Source organism: Myotis daubentonii, chromosome 1 (genome assembly GCF_963259705.1).
Source record: "Myotis daubentonii chromosome 1, mMyoDau2.1, whole genome shotgun sequence".
NCBI lineage: Eukaryota > Metazoa > Chordata > Mammalia > Chiroptera > Vespertilionidae > Myotis > Myotis daubentonii.
Window position 1 is genome coordinate 1,390,494 of NC_081840.1, and position 17,466 is coordinate 1,407,959.

At 62.7% G+C, this 17,466-nt stretch overlaps 1 protein-coding gene across 3 annotated transcripts in view; it reads left to right on the plus strand.

Moving 5' to 3' along the window:
* Positions 1–17,466, plus strand: part of CDC42BPB (CDC42 binding protein kinase beta) — an 86,079-nt gene that overhangs the window by 67,032 nt on the left and 1,581 nt on the right. For all 3 annotated transcript variants that reach the window (XM_059685798.1, XM_059685779.1, XM_059685789.1), the window contains 16 exons: positions 1,138–1,217; positions 4,798–4,887; positions 5,196–5,273; positions 6,457–6,562; positions 7,222–7,358; positions 7,651–7,790; positions 8,982–9,063; positions 10,266–10,482; positions 10,616–10,678; positions 10,952–11,548; positions 13,632–13,729; positions 13,809–13,893; positions 13,992–14,109; positions 14,246–14,363; positions 14,837–14,942; positions 15,014–15,084. In XM_059685798.1, coding sequence (XP_059541781.1) covers positions 1,138–1,217; positions 4,798–4,887; positions 5,196–5,273; positions 6,457–6,562; positions 7,222–7,358; positions 7,651–7,790; positions 8,982–9,063; positions 10,266–10,482; positions 10,616–10,678; positions 10,952–11,548; positions 13,632–13,729; positions 13,809–13,893; positions 13,992–14,109; positions 14,246–14,363; positions 14,837–14,942; positions 15,014–15,084 — 2,186 coding nt within the window. The remainder of the gene's footprint in view (positions 1–1,137; positions 1,218–4,797; positions 4,888–5,195; positions 5,274–6,456; positions 6,563–7,221; positions 7,359–7,650; positions 7,791–8,981; positions 9,064–10,265; positions 10,483–10,615; positions 10,679–10,951; positions 11,549–13,631; positions 13,730–13,808; positions 13,894–13,991; positions 14,110–14,245; positions 14,364–14,836; positions 14,943–15,013; positions 15,085–17,466) is intronic.

Consider the following 17,466-nt stretch of genomic DNA (forward strand, 5'->3'; position numbering starts at 1 on the left):
TTGAAAGAAATGAGTGTAGTTAGACGTCACATCCCATGACAAGGGACCGCTCTGTGCCCTGTGGCCGGGTGTCTGCCACTCCAGCCTCGCTGTCCTGGAACCCGCTGCCGGGTGTGGACCCGCGTACAGCATTTCCCATTCCCGTCACTTGTTTTTGGCGAGATGTCCAGCGTGAACTGCCGGTCCAAGGGTCAGCGTGCACACCTTGCTGGTGCTGCCGCTGCTGCAGGCGCTGGGACGTCTTTGCCCGCCACGGGTCGGGCGGTCACACCCAGGTGGGGTCACCCTGTCGGTGCGAAGCAGCATCCCAGCGGAGCCGGGTTTGCGTTTTCTTATTCTGAGCAGGACGTGGGCTGGCTGTGGTTCTTCCTCTGGTTTATACATTTGTATCCTTTGCCCATTTTAGAAATAGAGGCTGTGCAGTCTTTTTCTTACTTCTCCGAAGCTTTCTGGGCATTGAGGATTAGAGGCTTTTGTTTGTGAATGAAGCTGCAAGTATTTTTTCTCGGCTGTCTTTTACTTCGGGCTTTTTATTTTATTTTCAAGCCGGGGATAGGGTTGTAAATGGTGTGTGTGTCTGATCAGTGTTTCCCCTTTGAGGCAGAGAGAGAGACTCCTGCGCCCAGTTGTTCGGGGGGTGCACCCCTGCTCTCCTCCAGCGCGTGCAGGGTCGCTGTGCAGGTAGCTCACCAGCCTGCTTGGAGTTTGTGAGGACGTGCAGTCCGGGGGGACCCGTCCTATCTTTTTCCCGTGGCCCGTTAGCTGTTCAGCACCAGTTAAGTTCCCGTCCCTGCTGACTTCCTGTTACTCTGATTGCCCTGGGCGCCTGCTCTGAGCCGGGATTTTCTCCCCTGTTCGTCATTCCTGGGCCAGACCTCTTGTGGGTCCGTTTTAACAGCTGGTGGGTCTCCTCCCGCCCCTTTCTTCAGAGACTCTGAGGTGTCCTCCCTGTCCCTCCTCCTCCCCACCCCCCCTCCCCCTCTCCCAGGTGAGCTTGCATTCCCGTCCCGGCATTGGCGTGGCACCACATCAGGTTTATCGGTTAGCTGGGGAGCGCCGGCGTCTGCCGACATGGAGCCTTCCCGTCTCAGCATAAGATCGTCTTACGTCTTCACTGTGACTGTCTCTGTCTTGCAGGACTCAAACTTCCAGATTTTCAGGATTCTATTTTTGAGTATTTCAACACTGCACCGCTTGCACATGACCTGACCTTCAGAGTGAGTAACTGTTTTACAAGCGAAAAGCGCGTTTTTGATGGGTTAGAAATAGTGCACTGTGACCTAACTCCTGTGGGGCCAGAACACACCAGCCAAGTACCATCTGACGCGCGGCCTCAGTCACGCTGACCTGTCCTCCACCCAGGATGTGAAGTGTGTAGGTTATAGACGTGTCAGGACTTGTGATGTTTCCAGAGAAGCTTCCAGAATTAGTGAGAGCTGCTAAGAAACCGCTCCGTGTCTTCAGGGCAGAGGTTGCCTGGGCCTCTGCCTGTGGTGCTCCAGGCAGCTGTTAAAGCACAGCCTCGCACCGCAGCCAGGGAGCGGCAAGCAGACCTTCGGGGGGCGTCCTGGCTCCCCTCCGGTCTCCCCGACGGGTGGAGGCCCCTCACTGCCGCCGGAGTTGGAGCTGGGGCGGCACCTCCCCGGGAGCGGGCGGTGCCTGTGCAGGAAGCGGCAGAACGCAGGGCGAGCCCCGCTCCCCGTGCACCGTTTCCCGCGCCTCGGGCGCCGCCTCTTCCCCTTTTCAGAAGAGTAGGCTGGACCCTTCCTAGCAGCCTCTGGAAGCCAGAAAGGGAAAAGCGTGCAAGCAGGTCTCATTCACGGGGCCTGTGAGGCGTGTGCTGGTTTTCCCGCCTTTATTTAGAAATGTTTACACCTGCAGCGGAGGTGGAAGAGTCTGCAGTGAGCACACGCCTCTCACCGGTGCATCTCACCCGGCGTCCTGCCCCTGTGCGGCTCCTCCCTCCCCGTGCACCACACTCCCCCCAACTATTGAAAGTGCGTTGTAGGCATCAGCGACCCTGGGCTACTCCAGAGTTCATGTCCTAAGTCAGGCCGTCCTCCCGCATAACCGCAGCTAACCACATCGTCGCTGTCGTGTGGACGAGGTGGCCCACGTAACCGCGATGTCGCTGTCGTGTGGACGAGGTGGCCCACGTAACCGCGATGTCGCTGTCGTGTGGACGAGGTGGCCCACGTAACCGCGATGTCGCTGTCGTGTGGACGAGGTGGCCCACGTAACCGCGATGTCGCTGTCGTGTGGACGAGGTGGCTCTGAGGCCCTGGTTGCCGGCCCAGGCGGAGCCTGGGAACCGTGCTGGGCTGTCCCGCCTGGCCTCTGTGCTCTGGAGCGGTGCCTCCTTCCCCGTGAGTGGCTGCTTTGCCTGGCCAGACCAGCAGTGCTCTGAGGCCCAGCCTCTGGGTTTGTCTGATGCTCCTGCTCGTGAGACGTGGGCTGGACATTTTGGCGGGAATTCTGCGGGGACACGTGCAGGTTCCACGCTCTGCAGAAGCCGTTGGGTGGGGGGGTGTGCCAGACCTCGCCCGGAAAGGGCCAATGGATGTGCCACCCACAGCAGCCTGGCCAGCGGCCAGCGCTCCCGGCCTGGGTCGGCCTTACCGAACCCGGCAGGCTTGCTCCTGTCGTCCTGGCACTGCCACTGCCGGCGCTTTGGACACGGGCTTTGTCGGGTTGGGGGTTTGTCTTCCTGAAGCCCTCAGTTTGTTTGTAACCCTCACCCCAGGGCGGTGTTTTTGTTGTCGTTTGCTTTTTTTTAGTAGTGACAGGAAGGGTGGAGAGAGAAACGTTGATGTGAGAGAAAGACATCGATTGGTTGCCTCTCGTCTGCACCCCCACCAGGGATTGAATCTGCAGCCTGGGTATATGCCCTGATGGGGCGTCAGACCTGCAACTTTCTTTGCTGTACAGGACGACATTCCAGTCAACTGAGCCACCCGCCGAGGCTTTTTTTTTTTTTTTTTTAAGAGAGAAACATCGACTTGTTTCACTTATGTACTCCTTCACGGATGTGCCCTGACCTGAGATCAAACCCGCAATTTGGCGCATTGGGCCAACGCTCTAACTGCTGAGCCGTGCGGGCCAGGCAGAGGCTGCAGTGCGTAAGAGGCAAACAGATGGCACTGCAGCGGCGCCTCTGCAGCTCTGGTCATCGTGCCGTGAGCCTGCCACCGCCTGCCTTTCCGCCACGGCAGCATCGGACTCCGCCGTGACCGCGAGTGCCTCTCCCCGAGGACCAGAGACCGCAGTTAACGGGCGGAGGTGCTGGGAAGGGCCGCTCTCCTGTGGAAGGGGTGGCAGCGGCATCTCCGGCAGGTGCTTTCCAGCTCGGACCCCTCACTGGCCGCACTGGCCATGTCAGCCCGGGGTGGGGCTGGTCTTGGTACCTGTCCTCGGAGCCGCACCTGCGTGTTCATGCTGTTCACGTCAGCGCTCTGACAGCCGTTCCTGCTCCGGCTCAGGAGGAAGGACAGTCACGGGAAAGCCTTGGTGGAGTCTGGGTCTGCTGGGAGTGGGCCCACACCGGGAGTGGTCTCCTAGAACCTCTCTCCCCCCACGGGAAACACGCTGTTTAGGACTGGGAATATGGAGTCCAGTTTCCATGCAGGTTCTTACTGGGTGGGAGTGATTGTTCTGTCCTCCTGTCTGTCCCTCCTCCACGTCCTCGCTGCCTCACTGGTGCCAGGGCAGCCTGGCACACGTCCACACGATACCTCGTCCACAGGACAGTGACATCGCGGCCGCGTGGGCCACCGCCTCCCTCGGTGTGCGCCCTTCTGCTCAGTTCACAACTGCGTGGTGAACGTTAGATTAATATTCATGCTCCTCATTTTTCTAAAACTGTGGCTCTAACTTCTTTAACATTCCTGTCATGGGAGAAACATGCTTACATCTGTAGCCTTGATCGCTAGCTCTCCCCTGGGAAGTTCTGTGCGCACGCAGGACGGCCGCGGGGCTGCATGGGGGCTGCGTGAGCTCCTGGCACCCGAGGGCTCCTCAGGCAGCCCACTGACTGCGGCTGCTGTAGGGCTTCCCCGGTCGGCTCCGTCCGCTGGAGCACCAAGCGCAGCTGTGGGCGCTCCTGTGGGCACCTCCCGGCATCTGTCTGGTGCTGTCTCCTTGTGCTCGGGCTGCGCTGCTTCCACACGCGTGAATGGTGCGCGCGCACCTGTGGACAGAGGGCGTGACCTTTGATGGGGAAATACTAGTTTCAGGAACACTCGTTACAACCCAAAGATGGTCTTAGAATGCAGCTTTAGCTTCAAATTGGCTTCAAAGCTTTAGCTCCAATTTCAAATAGAAATTAATTTGGGAATCTTGAGTTGTCAGAACAAAACATTGCTTCCCTGTGTATCAAACTTTCAGGGAAATTCTCCCTTCTGGTCATAGGCCCACAGGCCTCTGTTGGTCCCTGAGATGAGGGTAAGAAGCATTGGGCTCCGGCTGGAAGATACAGAGAGAGTCATGTCTGTCAGAGGGCTGGCGTTTCCCGGCGCCTCCCCTTTAAGGGTGGCTTCTGCCTTGGCTGGTGACGGTGTCTCATCGGGGCCCCGGCCGGAGGTCAGCCTGCAGCCTCGGCTTGCAGGGAAGGGTGAGGGGTGACGACACGTGCCCCGGGAACAAGACCTGTGCTGGACCTCAGCTCCCCAGTGGGAGGCACTTTTTATTACTTTTTATTTTGGGGGGGATGCACTTTTTAAATAGAGAACACGTAGTAGAGTCTGAATTCTGCAGAGTGAGTTCTTTCAATCTCAAAATTTCTTTGCCTTTTCCCCACAGACCAGCTCAGCTAGTGAGCAAGAAACACAAGCTCCAAAGCCAGAAGTGTCCCCGTCCACGTCCATGGCTGCAAGCACAGAGCAGCAGGAGGTAAGACTGCCCCGGACTGTGACCCCAGGTCTGCCCCCTCGGCCCTGCGTCCACCTGCTGCTGGAGGCCGAGGCCAGTGTGCTCGGTTCCGCCCGCAGCGCCAGCTCTGAGCCCATCTTGCATTTCAGAGCTGCCGTCGGCGCATCGGCTAGATGAGGCGTGCTTTGACAGGTGTCTCCACAATGTCGCGAATTAAAAATGCAGAACTGTTCATTATTGATCAGCTCCAGGGGGAAGGGATCCACGCAGGGTCTGGCTAGAGCAGCGCTGAGCTAGCACGGCGCTCACCTGTCCCGCTTGTCTCCCAGGACATGGCTCGGGCCCCGCAGAGGCCGCCCGCCGGGCCGCCACCCGCCTCGCAGGCCCTCGCTCTGGCTGGACCAAAGGTAAGCCTGGCTTTCCCCTGGGCGCCTCCTCGGTTTAGAAGAGCCGTGTGAACCAGACAGACGGGCGTGTCCTGTTAGCGGACGCTCTGAGTGCTGTGCGATCCAGGGAGTGTCGGACCCGGTGGCCCTAACCAGCGCTGCCTGAGCGGATTTCACGGAAACGTGTCTGAGTTAGATCTCCCAGCCCCTTCACTCCCAGACCAGTTCCCTCTCCAGTGCAGCTGCTCTGTGATGTGTCGGAGCTCCTTCTCCAGATTGACTTCCCTTTACCCGCCTTCACGGAGAACCTTGGAGAAGTGCGTGGGGGAGGTTCCCCCCGGCACGAAAGGGGCTCCCGAGTGTGCACTTCGTCGTTGGCCTTTGTCACTGGGCCCTGAGAGCCGAGCACACTGCTCCGCCAGGTCCACACGACCAGAGCCCTCCAGGGGACAAGCCCACGCTTCGGGCTTCACTGGCATCTGGCCTTATGCACCTTAGATGCGGCTTCTTGTTGATGTAGTCATGGCCTCTCCTAGGGTTTCATTCACAATGGCCATGCCAGCTAGAACTCAGCTTGGTCTTGTGAAGGATGGTGAATGGTTTGGCCGTTGGACTTGATTCTCACAGTCAGGGAGCAGGTGGACTGCACCTGGGTTCTTTAATCCCTCCTGCTTCTTACGAAGGTCCCCATGTATGTCCCCTGAGGAGTAAAGGCTCGGGCTTTGCAGTGTGAGCCTCGTAACCAGCCTGCGTCTCCTTCCATCAGCGACCGCGTCTCTTGGGCCCCTCCTCGCAGCGAGGGCGCGGTCTCCGCTCTTGCTGTTAGGAAGGGGCTGCTGCTCATTCCGTGTATGTCTGTTGGTCTCAGGTGGGAGGGCAGCTCTGGGTGGGAGCCCCGCCCACACGTAGCCCCGGGCGGCCCCCCAGGGCCTCTGGGAGGCGAGGGGCAGCCACGCTCCCCCTGCGCCAACCTCGCTTTGTGCCATTCGTCTCTGAAGGAAGCGTATGGTGACGGACTTTTGGCTCAAGCTCCTCGGGTGGGTGTTGCGCACTGGTCTACGCACTGGTCTTTGGTAGCACTGCCCGGGCCACGGCACCTCAGCGGGAGATCACACACCTTCTGTTTCTCAAGAGCAAACAGATGGTGCCAAGCTGTTAATGAATTCCAAGTGTGTGCTTCACCTTGTCGGTGTTCTCCCCACAGCCCAAAGCCCACCAGTTCAGCATCAAGTCCTTCTCCAGCCCCACTCAGTGCAGCCACTGCACCTCCCTGATGGTGGGGCTCCTCCGCCAGGGCTACGCCTGCGAGGGTGAGTATCCCGGCGGCCCTGGGCGCAGGGGGGTGGAACGCAGCCGGTGGGAGAGCGAGGGGGCACCTTCCCCTCGTTGTGTAAATGCTCCGTGAGCCAGGGCTGAACGCCTGGTCCTCACTGCGTGGGAGCCGTGCCGGTGGGTGGGCCGGGCCTCTGGTGGTCGCGGCTGCCCACAGAGTGCCGTGCAGCCACGCTGAGGACTAGCCCGGCAGAACGGAGGCCCGGCGAGTCCTCTTCCCTCGGCCTCGCCTCAAGCCTGGGCTGGGCCTTGCCACGCCCGCGCTCACTCACGTTTGGGTGCAACCACCCGTGCAGCGCAACTGGCTAAGGTCACAGGTGCCCAGTGACACCCTGGGCTGGGCGGCCCAAGCACCCACGCCGGTCGGAGCTGCGGGCTCACAGTGCAGGGCCAGCCCTGTGATTGGTGGCCAGGACCCCCGTATGTGCCATCACCCGTCAGACCGGCACGTGGTTTCCTGTCGGGGCCGGGGGAGGACAGGCCGGCTCTGGGACAGTCCTTGCACGTCAAGGTGTCCTGGCGGCCCCGCCTGCCGCTGTGCCCCGTCCCCGAGCTGTGGCGGGCGTGTTCAGAAACCACCACGTGGGGTTCCGGGGCCTCCGGGCCACGTCCTGACGCTGCCCCCTCACCGCTCCAGTGTGCTCGTTTGCCTGCCACGTGTCCTGCCGAGACAGCGCTCCCCAGGTGTGCCCCCTCCCTCCCGAGCAGGCCAAGCGGCCCCTGGGCGTGGACGTGCAGCGGGGCATCGGGACCGCCTACAAGGGCTACGTGAAGGTAGGACGCTGGGCCCTCGTGTCTGCGGTGACCCTGTGCCCGTCCCGGGCGGCCCGATCCACGAAGCACACGGAGTCAGGGCCTGTCCCGCCTCCTGCCAGGCGCTCAGACAGGCCCCGGGGCCGCGTGCTGTGAGGCCCGGCCAGCTGTGGTTCCCGAGTGCTCCCTGCTGTGAGCGTCCCTGTCGCTGAGCTGTGCGCCTCGTCCCCCCGTAACCTTGTCAGTGCTCGCCCTGACTCCCTGGCCCAGACCGGGCTCTGGCCAGTGAAACACGGTCCCTGTTTACCCGCAGGTCCCGAAGCCGACGGGCGTGAAGAAGGGGTGGCAGCGGGCCTACGCCGTGGTCTGCGACTGCAAGCTCTTCCTGTACGACCTGCCCGAGGGGAAGTCCACGCAGCCCGGCGTGGTCGCCAGCCAGGTCCTGGACCTCAGGTCTGTGCCTCGCTCTCCGGGCCTCGCCTGTGTGCTTGTCACCAAGACGACAGTGTGTGTTTGAGACCCTTAACCTCATCTCCGCCTCCACACCCTCACTCACTGTGCTGTCCCCAAACAGGCACTGAGTCCGTGCCAGAGCGTCCTGTTTTAGATACGTTTGCATTGAAAGTGGGCCAATGAGCATTTAACATAAGAAGCCGCATGCCCAAGGACAAGCAGGAAACATCCAGAGGGCGCTGCGTGTCCTGAGGGGCCTGGTGCCTGGCGGGTCCCTTGTTGGCGACAGCAGCCTGGAGCCGGGCTGTGGGGCCCTAATGCTTGCTGCGTGGGCACCTCTGACCCTTCCGTACCTGCCACCTGCCTTCCTGGCACCGGGCAGAGGGCAGCGAGCACCCTCCTCGCGGCTTCTCTTCGTTCCGTCTGGTTCCGCTTCCCGTTTGTGTGACGGGCACCATCCCAGCGCGGGAGTTGGAGGGTGTTTGTGAGGTTAAACAAGTTGCAGGTGGGCGTGCTGGGCACAGGGCCTGGAGTGGCCTGTCCTGTCACCCGCCCCAGTGCCACGGAGGACGGCAAATGCAGACATGGACATGCTGGCATCTGCCCAGGCTGGGGCCCAGCCTCCAGCCAGTCGCCAGCATTGGTTCTGGGGGGAAGGGATGCCGAGGTGGTGCCATGAGAGCCATGTGTCAGTCACCCCCACAGCAGTGCCCACCTCCCATGCCCCCAGGACATGGGGCAGATGAGCACTGGGACCTGTGCGTGGGAAAGCCCCAGGGAACCTGCTGCCCCTCCCTGCGCCCTGGCCCTGCGAGGAAGAGGCCAGCGGGCACCGAGCCTGGAGTGTAGAGGGTATTGAAGGGCTGCCACAGCTGTCGCACACGTTCGCTCCTTTAATGACGGCCTGATTATAGCCCCATCCGGGCCCACCAGCGAGGTGGGGTCTGTCTGTCCCCAAGCAGCTCCAGGACTAGAGAGAGCCATGTGGCTCAGGGAGGGGGGAGGGGTGTGGCTCAGGGAGGAGGGGTGGAGGGAGGGGCTTCTCAAACTCCCAGCATGGTTGGACGGCTTTGCCAGAGGAAGCGTAGTCCTCACGAAAGGGCCCTTTCTCGTCAGATCTGAGCACAGGAGGGTGTGCACGGCCTGTGTGTTCCTGCCCCATGCGTGCGCTGAGTGTCCTGTTTCTTGCAGAGATGAAGAGTTCTCGGTGAGCTCAGTCCTGGCCTCTGACGTCATTCACGCTTCACGACGAGACATTCCGTGTATCTTCAGGGTATGGTTCTCTTCTGTCTGTTAGAGAGGATTCGCTGATCACAGAAAGTCACGTGGTTAAAACCCTCTGAGAGCATCACTGCCGTCGGAGGGGCCAGTGCCCATGGGAGAGGCCCCGGCTCCCCTCCCCGTCCTTGCTGCAGGCTCCTCACACACGTGCCGCCCAGCCTCTGCCCTCGCTGCCGCCTCCCTCCCCTCCCCATCGAGGTGCTCTGTGCCAGTGCTCGCTCTCAGGCGGGCGTCCCCATCGCAGTGCCCTGTGCCAGTGCTCGCTCTCAGGCGGGCCTCCCTCCCCTCCCCATCGCAGTGCTCTGTGCCAGTGCTCCCTCTCAGGCGGGCCTCCCTCCCCTCCCCATCGCGGTGCTCTGTGCCGGTGCTCGCTCTCAGGCGGGCCTCCCTCCCCATCGCAGTGCTCTGTGCCAGTGCTCCCTCTCAGGCGGGCCTCCCTCCCCTCCCCATCGCGGTTCTCTGTGCCGGTGCTCGCTCTCAGGCGGGCCTCCCTCCCCATCGCGGTGCTCTGTGCCGGTGCTCGCTCTCAGGCGGGCCTCCCTCCCCATCGCGGTGCTCTGTGCCGGTGCTCGCTCTCAGGCGGGCCTCCCTCCCTCCCCATCGCGGTGCTCTGTGCCAGTGCTCCCTCTCAGGCGGGCCTCCCTCCCCTCCCGGGCCTGCTGGTCAGGGGCTGGAGCGACACAGCAGCCGGCAGCCCTGCTCCCGCGCACTCGCTGGCAGGGGGCGTGCAGGGTCCCTCCGCTGAGCTGAGAGGTGCCTCCCCGGGAGTTCTGGTTGAGCTCATCTCTGTTCAGAAAGCCCCTTATACAACGCAGAGACTTGCCGTCACTGCACGTAACATGTCCTTGCAGCCGCACGGGCCTGTGCAGGTGCCCTGTGCTGTGTGAGAGCCTGTCGCCTGTGCACGTGCTCCGAGGGTCCTCTTTAGTGTAATACGATCGTTCAGGAAAGCACCTTAGAATGGACATGACCCCCCAGATTGGGCAAGAGCAGGACAACTGAGTTGACAGGGAAGCGGGGCTGCCCTTACTGTCCCGAGGACAGCACAGAGGGGCCTCGGAGCAGGGCCAGCCGAGCTTTAACCCCTGGCCCTCCTGCTCCTCCCTCTGGCGGACAGCGGCCGGGCCGGGCGGTCGGGCGTCGGTGCCGTGCTTGCCGGCTTACGGCTCTCCTGTTTTCTTTTCTGCCCTGAAGGTGACGGCCTCTCTCTTAGGTTCACCTTCTAAGACCAGCTCACTGCTCATTCTGACAGAGAACGAGAACGAGAAGAGGAAGTGGGTGGGGATTCTGGAAGGACTGCAGTCCATCCTGCAGAAGAACCGCCTGCGCAACCAGGTGGTGCACGTCCCGCAGGAGGCCTACGACCCCTCGCTGCCGCTCGTCAAGGCCGTGCTGGCGGCCGCTGTGCTGGGTGCGTGCGCCTCCGAGGCACCGCGTGCTGTCCTCACCGTCGTTCCAGTTGGAGTCCGTTGCTCCCGTGTCCAGGGAGGGACAGGCCGGGCCCACAGCTGACGCGCTTTCTGTTCTCTTCCTCTGCCTCACAGATGGCGACAGGATTGTGGTCGGCTTAGAAGAAGGGCTCTACGTCATCAAGGTGACCCGTGACGGTGAGTGCGGCCCGTCCGCTGTGCTGGCCCAGCGTCGGCCGTGGGAACTTGTGAGCGCCGAGACAACGTCACTGGGCGGGTCCGTCGCCCCCATCAGAAGCTTTGTAACGAGAGGGAAGGCCGCAGCCAAGACCACTTACTTGCGACAGCAGTGACGTTGGGCACATGGGGCCCTGGGTGCCTGGGAAGGGGTGGAGGGTGCTGAGCAGCACGGGGAGCAGGGGTGGGCCCTGCGGTCCCCCTGCCTCGGCCTCACGCCCGCCCTCCCTGCAGTGATCGTCCGCGTCGCTGACTACAAGAAAGTCTACCAGATCGAGCTGGCCCCCAAGGAGAAGGTCGCCGCGCTCCTCTGCGGCCGGAACCACCACGTCCACCTCTGCCCGTGGTCTGCCTTCGACGGCACAGAAAGCAACGTGGACGTCAAGCTTCCGGAAACGAAGGGCTGCCAGCTCCTCGCCACGGCGACGCTGAAGAAGAGCGCGGCCACCTGCCTGCTGGTGGCGGTGAAGCGGCTGGTCCTGTGCTATGAGGTCCAGCGGACCCGGCCTTTCCACAGGAAGGTCACGGAGCTCGCGGCCCCTGGCAGCGTGCAGTGCATGGCCGTGCTCAAGGACAAGCTCTGTGTTGGCTACCCTTCGGGGTTCTCTCTGTTGAGCCTCCAGGGAGATGGGCAGGCCCTGCCGCTGGTAAATCCCCATGACCCCTCGCTTGCGTTCCTCTCACAGCAGTCTTTTGACGCCCTTTGTGCTGTGGAGCTCAAAAGCGAGGAGTACCTGCTTTGCTTCAGCCACATGGGACTGTACGTGGACCCACAAGGCCGGAGGTCGCGCACGCAGGAGCTCATGTGGCCTGCGGTGCCTGTTGCCTGTAGTATGTATATGTTTTCTGTTGCCCTATCCCTGTCGCTGCTCTTCACGCCCGTCGGCATGTTCAGTTTTGCTTCAGTTCGTCTCCGGTTCCCCGGCCAGGGAGCTAGGGAGCGCCAGGAGGGCGGGCGGCTGTCATTTATGAACTCGCAGTAGCAGCACCCAGCTGCAGGGCTCGGCGCGGCCAGGAGAAACGCACTGTCCTGTCCGTGGAGGCCTCTGGGAGGCGGTTTCCTGAGAGGCCGGAGCTGTCCTGGAAAGAGCCGAGTTGGTCCAGGGATTGAGGTGGCTTCCTGTGTGGGGGGGGCTCGGTGGGTCTCTTCACGCACAGCCCGCCATCTGAACTTGTCAAGGGCCCTAACCCTAGCGCCCACTACTGGCGGGCAGGTGGGAACCAGGGGTGATGGGACCAGTCACGGGCAACAGAAGTGGGGTTACGGGTGGGGGGCGGGTGCCGTGTTTTTCCTCAATTACCTACAAGTACAGCCTTTGTCTGCCTTGTTGCTGGCAGAGAACCCGGGGGTGTTGGACCAGGAGCCCCAGCTGTGGGGTGCGCTGCCTCTGTTGGCTCCTGGGGCTCACGTGTGTGTCTGACTCCTTGGCCCTCGGCCGGGGCTGGGGCAGTGCAGCAGCCAGAGCCTCCTGCTACCACGCCCGCCCCTTCCCTGCCGTCCCCGTGTCCACGGAAGCCGCCACGTAGGAACAGCCTCAGAACTACAGGGGCCCTGCTCAGCGGGGCTGTTCTGCTAGGAAAGGAAAAGCGACCCCAAGCCCAAGCTCCAGGTGGCCATGCTGGGCCTGGCATTCGGTCCTGCCTCCACCTGTGGTCTCGTTTCCGCCCTTGTGCATAGCGCAGGTGCTCAGCCAGTCTCGGGGCTAGTGCGCTAGTCCTGGCCACGCCCTGCTGGGCGCCCCGTGCGCTCAGCGCCCTGTCCCGTGCAGAGGCGTCAGTCCCATCTGGGCGGGCTGGCCATGGGGCAGGTGATTGGGAGCACGCGACCGTGGTCAGATTCCACAGCGGTGCCTTTCCCGTGGAGACGGACACCTCCGTGCAGCGCCTCGTCCCCCACAGACCTCCGGGCCCCTGCAGGGAGCCCCACGTGGTCACGGGAGAGGCTGCCCGCTGTGCGCGGGCCTCGAGGTCGGGTCGTTTGTGGATGGTCCCCAGTCCTGCCTCCTGCCTGCTGTCCGACCCTGTTTCACCCCCTTGGGTTGGAAGGGAGGCTGGTCGTGCCGTCCACTAGGAAGACAGCAGCAGCATCTTAGACTCACCTGCTGTTAGTGACCTGCCCCCTGAAGCTTAGCGGGGAGCCGGGAGCCGGAGCTGGGCCCTGTGGCTGCCTCTGCGGTGCGGCCGCTCACGGTGCCGGGGCAGCGTTCAGCGCACAAGTGGGCGCGAGGAGCAGACAGGCGCCCCGCTGTCTGGAAACCCTGACACTTCAGATGGGCCCGCAGGCCTTGGCTTGTGTCTTTGGAACAACAGGGGGCTTTTCAGCTGCCACCTGACAGTCGGCGTCACTCTGAGCAGGGCAAGAGCCGTTGCCGGAAAGTAGTTCGGTGTCGGAGCAGACGCCAGGAGGGATGCCCGCCTCCCGAGGACTTGCTCTGCACAGACCCGGTGCTCACTGGGTGTGGCCGGCAGGCTCGTCCCCCAGAGCTAAGCAGTGGTTCTTGTATGTCTGGATATTCACCCAGAACCCCGGCTCCTTGGCATCTCCTACAGGAGTTTGCTTCACAGGGCAGGCCATTCGGCCCTCCCTGAATTTCGGGGTGTGGAGCCTCGAGTGTCAGCTCTGCAGGAGCCGTGTAAGAAAGCTGACTCAGAAACCGTTTGTGCTGCGGCTTTTGCCTGCTCCTCAGTCAGGAGCAGCGGTGATGCACGAACCTCTGGTCGTGCTGGTCTGAATCTGGGAAGGCCCTAGAGTGGGCGTGGTCAGGGTCTGTGGCCGGCCCCTCACCTGGGCCCAGGCCGCCTGGCCCTCGGCACCTTTTGGAGGCGGGGGATGGGCCTGGCCGCTGCCCTCAGGCGGAAGGCGCCAGGCCCGGGCCGCACCGCCCCTCACCGTGCTCTGCTCTGTCTGCGCCAGGTTGCAGCCCCTCGCACGTCACCGTGTACAGCGAGTACGGGGTGGACGTCTTCGACGTGTGCACCATGGAGTGGGTGCAGACCATCGGCCTGCGGAGGGTGAGGCCCGGGCGGAGGGGAGGGCGTGGGCGGCGTCCCCCTGCTGTGCGTGCGGCTGCCGACCCTCTCGTTCCAACAGATCAGACCGCTGAACACGGAGGGCACCCTCAACCTGCTCAACTGTGAGCCTCCCCGCCTGATCTACTTCAAGAGCAAGTTCTCGGGTGAGTGAGCCTCCGTCTGCTGACCGCCGTCCCTGTCCTGCCCTCTGACCTGCCCGGCCTGGGGGCTGCCGTGACCGCGGTCACCCTCCCTCCTGCAGGAACCGTGCTCAATGTGCCCGACACCTCGGACAACAGCCGGAAGCAGATGCTGCGGACCCGGAGCAAGAGGCGGTTCGTCTTCAAGGTGCCGGAGGAGGAGCGGCTGCAGCAGCGGCGGTGAGGGCGGGGCCCGGCCGTGCCGTGGGCGGCCGTGCCGTGGGCGGCCGTGCCGTGGGCGGCCATGCCGTGGGCGGCCAGGGCAGAGCCCGAGGACTGCTCACGGTCGTGAATCCCAAAATGCCTTCTTCCCCAGGGAGATGCTTAGAGACCCAGAACTGAGATCCAGGATGATCTCCAACCCGACCAACTTCAACCACGTGGCCCACATGGGCCCGGGCGACGGGATGCAGGTGCTCATGGACCTGCCTCTGGTGAGTCCCGGGGGCATGCTCCCGTCCCCTCCTGCTGCAGGGGGCCCCCCACCCTGCCGGCCTTTCTCCACTCTGCTCTGAGCAGACCCGGAGCTCCTGGCCCGGCCTCGGGCGGTGAGCCAGCGCCCTTCGCTGCAGCCCTGGCCGGGGCCACGTAATTTGCTCCGTGACTGTTAATGTTTCATGGCCGAACTGGCTGTCAAAAACGGTTTCTAAATAACACCTCACTGTGAGCAGGTAACATTTTTTTCTCTTCACTCTAAAAACGATGGGTTTTCTGTAGGATTCAGCGTGGTCTAAAATCACAGTTGCTCACTCTTAGCTCAGAGCTTAGCTGGCGTCACTGCAGAGCTTTCCCGGCCGTTTTCCTCATGGAGGGCCCAGCCCGGCCCTGGTCACCCTGCAGGCTTCCCGGTCGGCCCACCCGCTGCTCAGCCAGTGCCCCGTGCTCACCTGCTGTTTTCTCTGCTCAGAGCGCGGTGCCCCCGGCCCAGGAGGAGCGGCCCGGCCCCACTCCCACCAGCCTGGCCCGGCAGCCTCCGCCCAGGAACAAGCCCTACATCTCGTGGCCGTCGTCAGGTACCGGGGCGCCCGGGGCGGGGCCTGGGGCTGCGGCTCCTTTCCCCGAGTGACGCCTCCTTGTGCCCCAGGTGCGTCCGAGCCCGGCTTGGCAGCGCCTCTGCGGAGCATGTCCGATCCCGACCAGGACTTTGACAAGGAGGTAAGGCTGCTGGCGTGGACGCGGCCCACGCGGAGCAGAACCCAAGCCCCGCGCTGCCGTTCTTGGTGAACAGGCTTCGTCTCCCTTGAGCAGCCACGTGGCCCAGGGGTAGTTTCAGGGGAGGGGCGGGGGCAGCTGCATCACTGCCCACAGAAGGAAGAGCAGCCCCTGCCCCAGCCGGCAGCCCAGCCAGTGGAGATGCTGCCGAGACCACGGGCCGGAGGGGCCGCTGGGGTGGGGCCGGCACCGGTGGCCGAGCCCTGGCCGCCTTCCTGGGAGAGGCCCAGCCCGCTCTTCCCTCTGGACTCTCACGGCTTGGCTGGCACAGACGGTTCTGTCCCTAACTCAGGCAGCCCCTGGTCTTGGAGAGCCTTGCCTCGGCCTCTCCGTCCCCCTGATGGCCGCGAGGTCAGAGTTCAGGGACGCATGTGCTGAACTGGAGGGGCAGGTTGCACACATCGAGGCCTTTACCTGAGTGGATCGATGGCGAGCTGGCCCTGAGTCCTGTGTCCCACGTCCTCCCCACACCCTCCTCTGGTGCAGGGCCGCCTGCGTCTCCTGCCTGGGACAGCCCCGGCCGCCCTTCGCGTGGCTGACCCGTGTTCTCTAGGGGCTCCTGGTGGGTTTGTCTTGATCCACGTTGGGCCCGGGCTGGAGGCTTCACAGACAGTGGTGTCCTCAGTGGCACACGGTCCCTGTTTGTCCTGCTCTGACCTGGTTTGTTCTTTTAAATTGAAGTGAAATTCGCAGAAAGGAATGGCTTGGGGAGTGGTCCGGTGGCTGTTCAGTGGGTTCACAGTGACTGGTCAGAGCATTTCCGTCACCCGACAAGGCAGCCTCTCCCGCCGCCCGCCCTGCCCGGCCCGTGGCCACCGCCTGTCGCGGGGGCCTGTTCTGGGCATTTCGTGTCGGGATCACACGGTGGGGCAGCCATGCCTGCTTCCCTCAGCATCACCGTCCGGTCTTCATGCTGCGGCCTGAGCGGCTGCGGCCTGCTCCTTTTTAGTGCGAACATCCCCCAGGATGAGCACACATTTAGGAGTCCTTGGCCACGGATGGCTGCTGTGGGATGCTTCCCTCAGCTGCTGTGAACGTGTGTGCACGACTTGTTTGAGTGCTGGCTTCACTTTGGGGTGTGGCCCTGGGAGTGGAATGGCCGGGTCACATGATGGCGGTTTGCCATAGCAGCCGCCCCTGTTCCCCGCCCCCCCGCAGGGCACGTGGGGAAGTTCTCTGCTTCTTACCAAGGCGCCCCAGCAGGTGTAACGCGGAGCCCCCCGAGCCTGGGTGTGCGCTTCCCGAGTGGTGACTGGCTGCTGGGCCGTTTGTTTGCTTCTGGAGCAACGTCTTCAGGTCCTTTCTGCGTCTCTCATGGGCTGTTTGTCTTTTTGTTGGTTTGTGAGAGTTCTTCCTCTCTGGATACCAGGCCCCGTCGCTGTGCGGCTCGCGCATGTTTCCTCCCGTCCTGTGGGTGGTCCTCACCCTCCTGGTCACGTCCTCTCGTTCATGCACCGTTTCCAGTTCTGATGGAGTCCAGTCTTTGTGCTTATGCTTTCGATGTCAGAACTTAGACCCGTTGCCACGTCCGCAGTCATGAGCACTTACCGTTTCCTCCTACGGTTTTGTGGGTCGGCCTGTGCTCAGCGCCTGGGTCCCCTGGCGTTCGCTTGCAGGCGCGTGAGGCAGAGGTCAGGTCCTTCCTGTGGGGGCCCCGCACTGTGTGTAGAAGCGGCTGTTCTTCCCGATTGAGTGGTGGGGGTGCCTTCGGCACTGACACTGGCTGCAGGTGTGTGTCTCTTGGGCTCTCGGGGCTCCTCCTGTCTTGATGTCAGCGCCCCCCGTTTTGATGAGTTGCTTTTGAAATAATAAGTTTGGGGAGTGGGCGTTGTCCAGCTTTTCTCACTCAATATGGTTTTGACTATTCTGGGCCCTCACAGTTGCATAGGAACTTGAGGATTGGCTTTTCCATTTCGGGGGGTGGGCGGGACAGTGGAATCTCAGTCGGATTGAGCTGAATCTGTAGGTCACTCGAGGGAGTTGCTGTGTCAACAACATGTGGTCTCCGGCCGCGGCCACGGGAGGCCCTCTCGTCACCGACCTCTGTCTCGCAGCCGCATCTCCTGGTTTCCGGGACCAGCCCTCTGGCCTCCTTGGTGAAGTGACTCCGAGCGGTTTGTTCTGTCGGACGCTGTTGTCAATGGATTGTTTCCCGAATTCCCGTTTCAGGCTGTCGCGTTGGCGTAGGAACACGGGTGCTCTTGGCGTGCGGTCGTGTTTTCTGTGCGCAGACTCATGCCACCTGGGAGCAGGCAGCGTGGCCTCTTCCTTTCCCACTTGGCGCCTTTTCTCTCGCCTCGGTGCGCTGGCTGGCGCCTGCGTGCG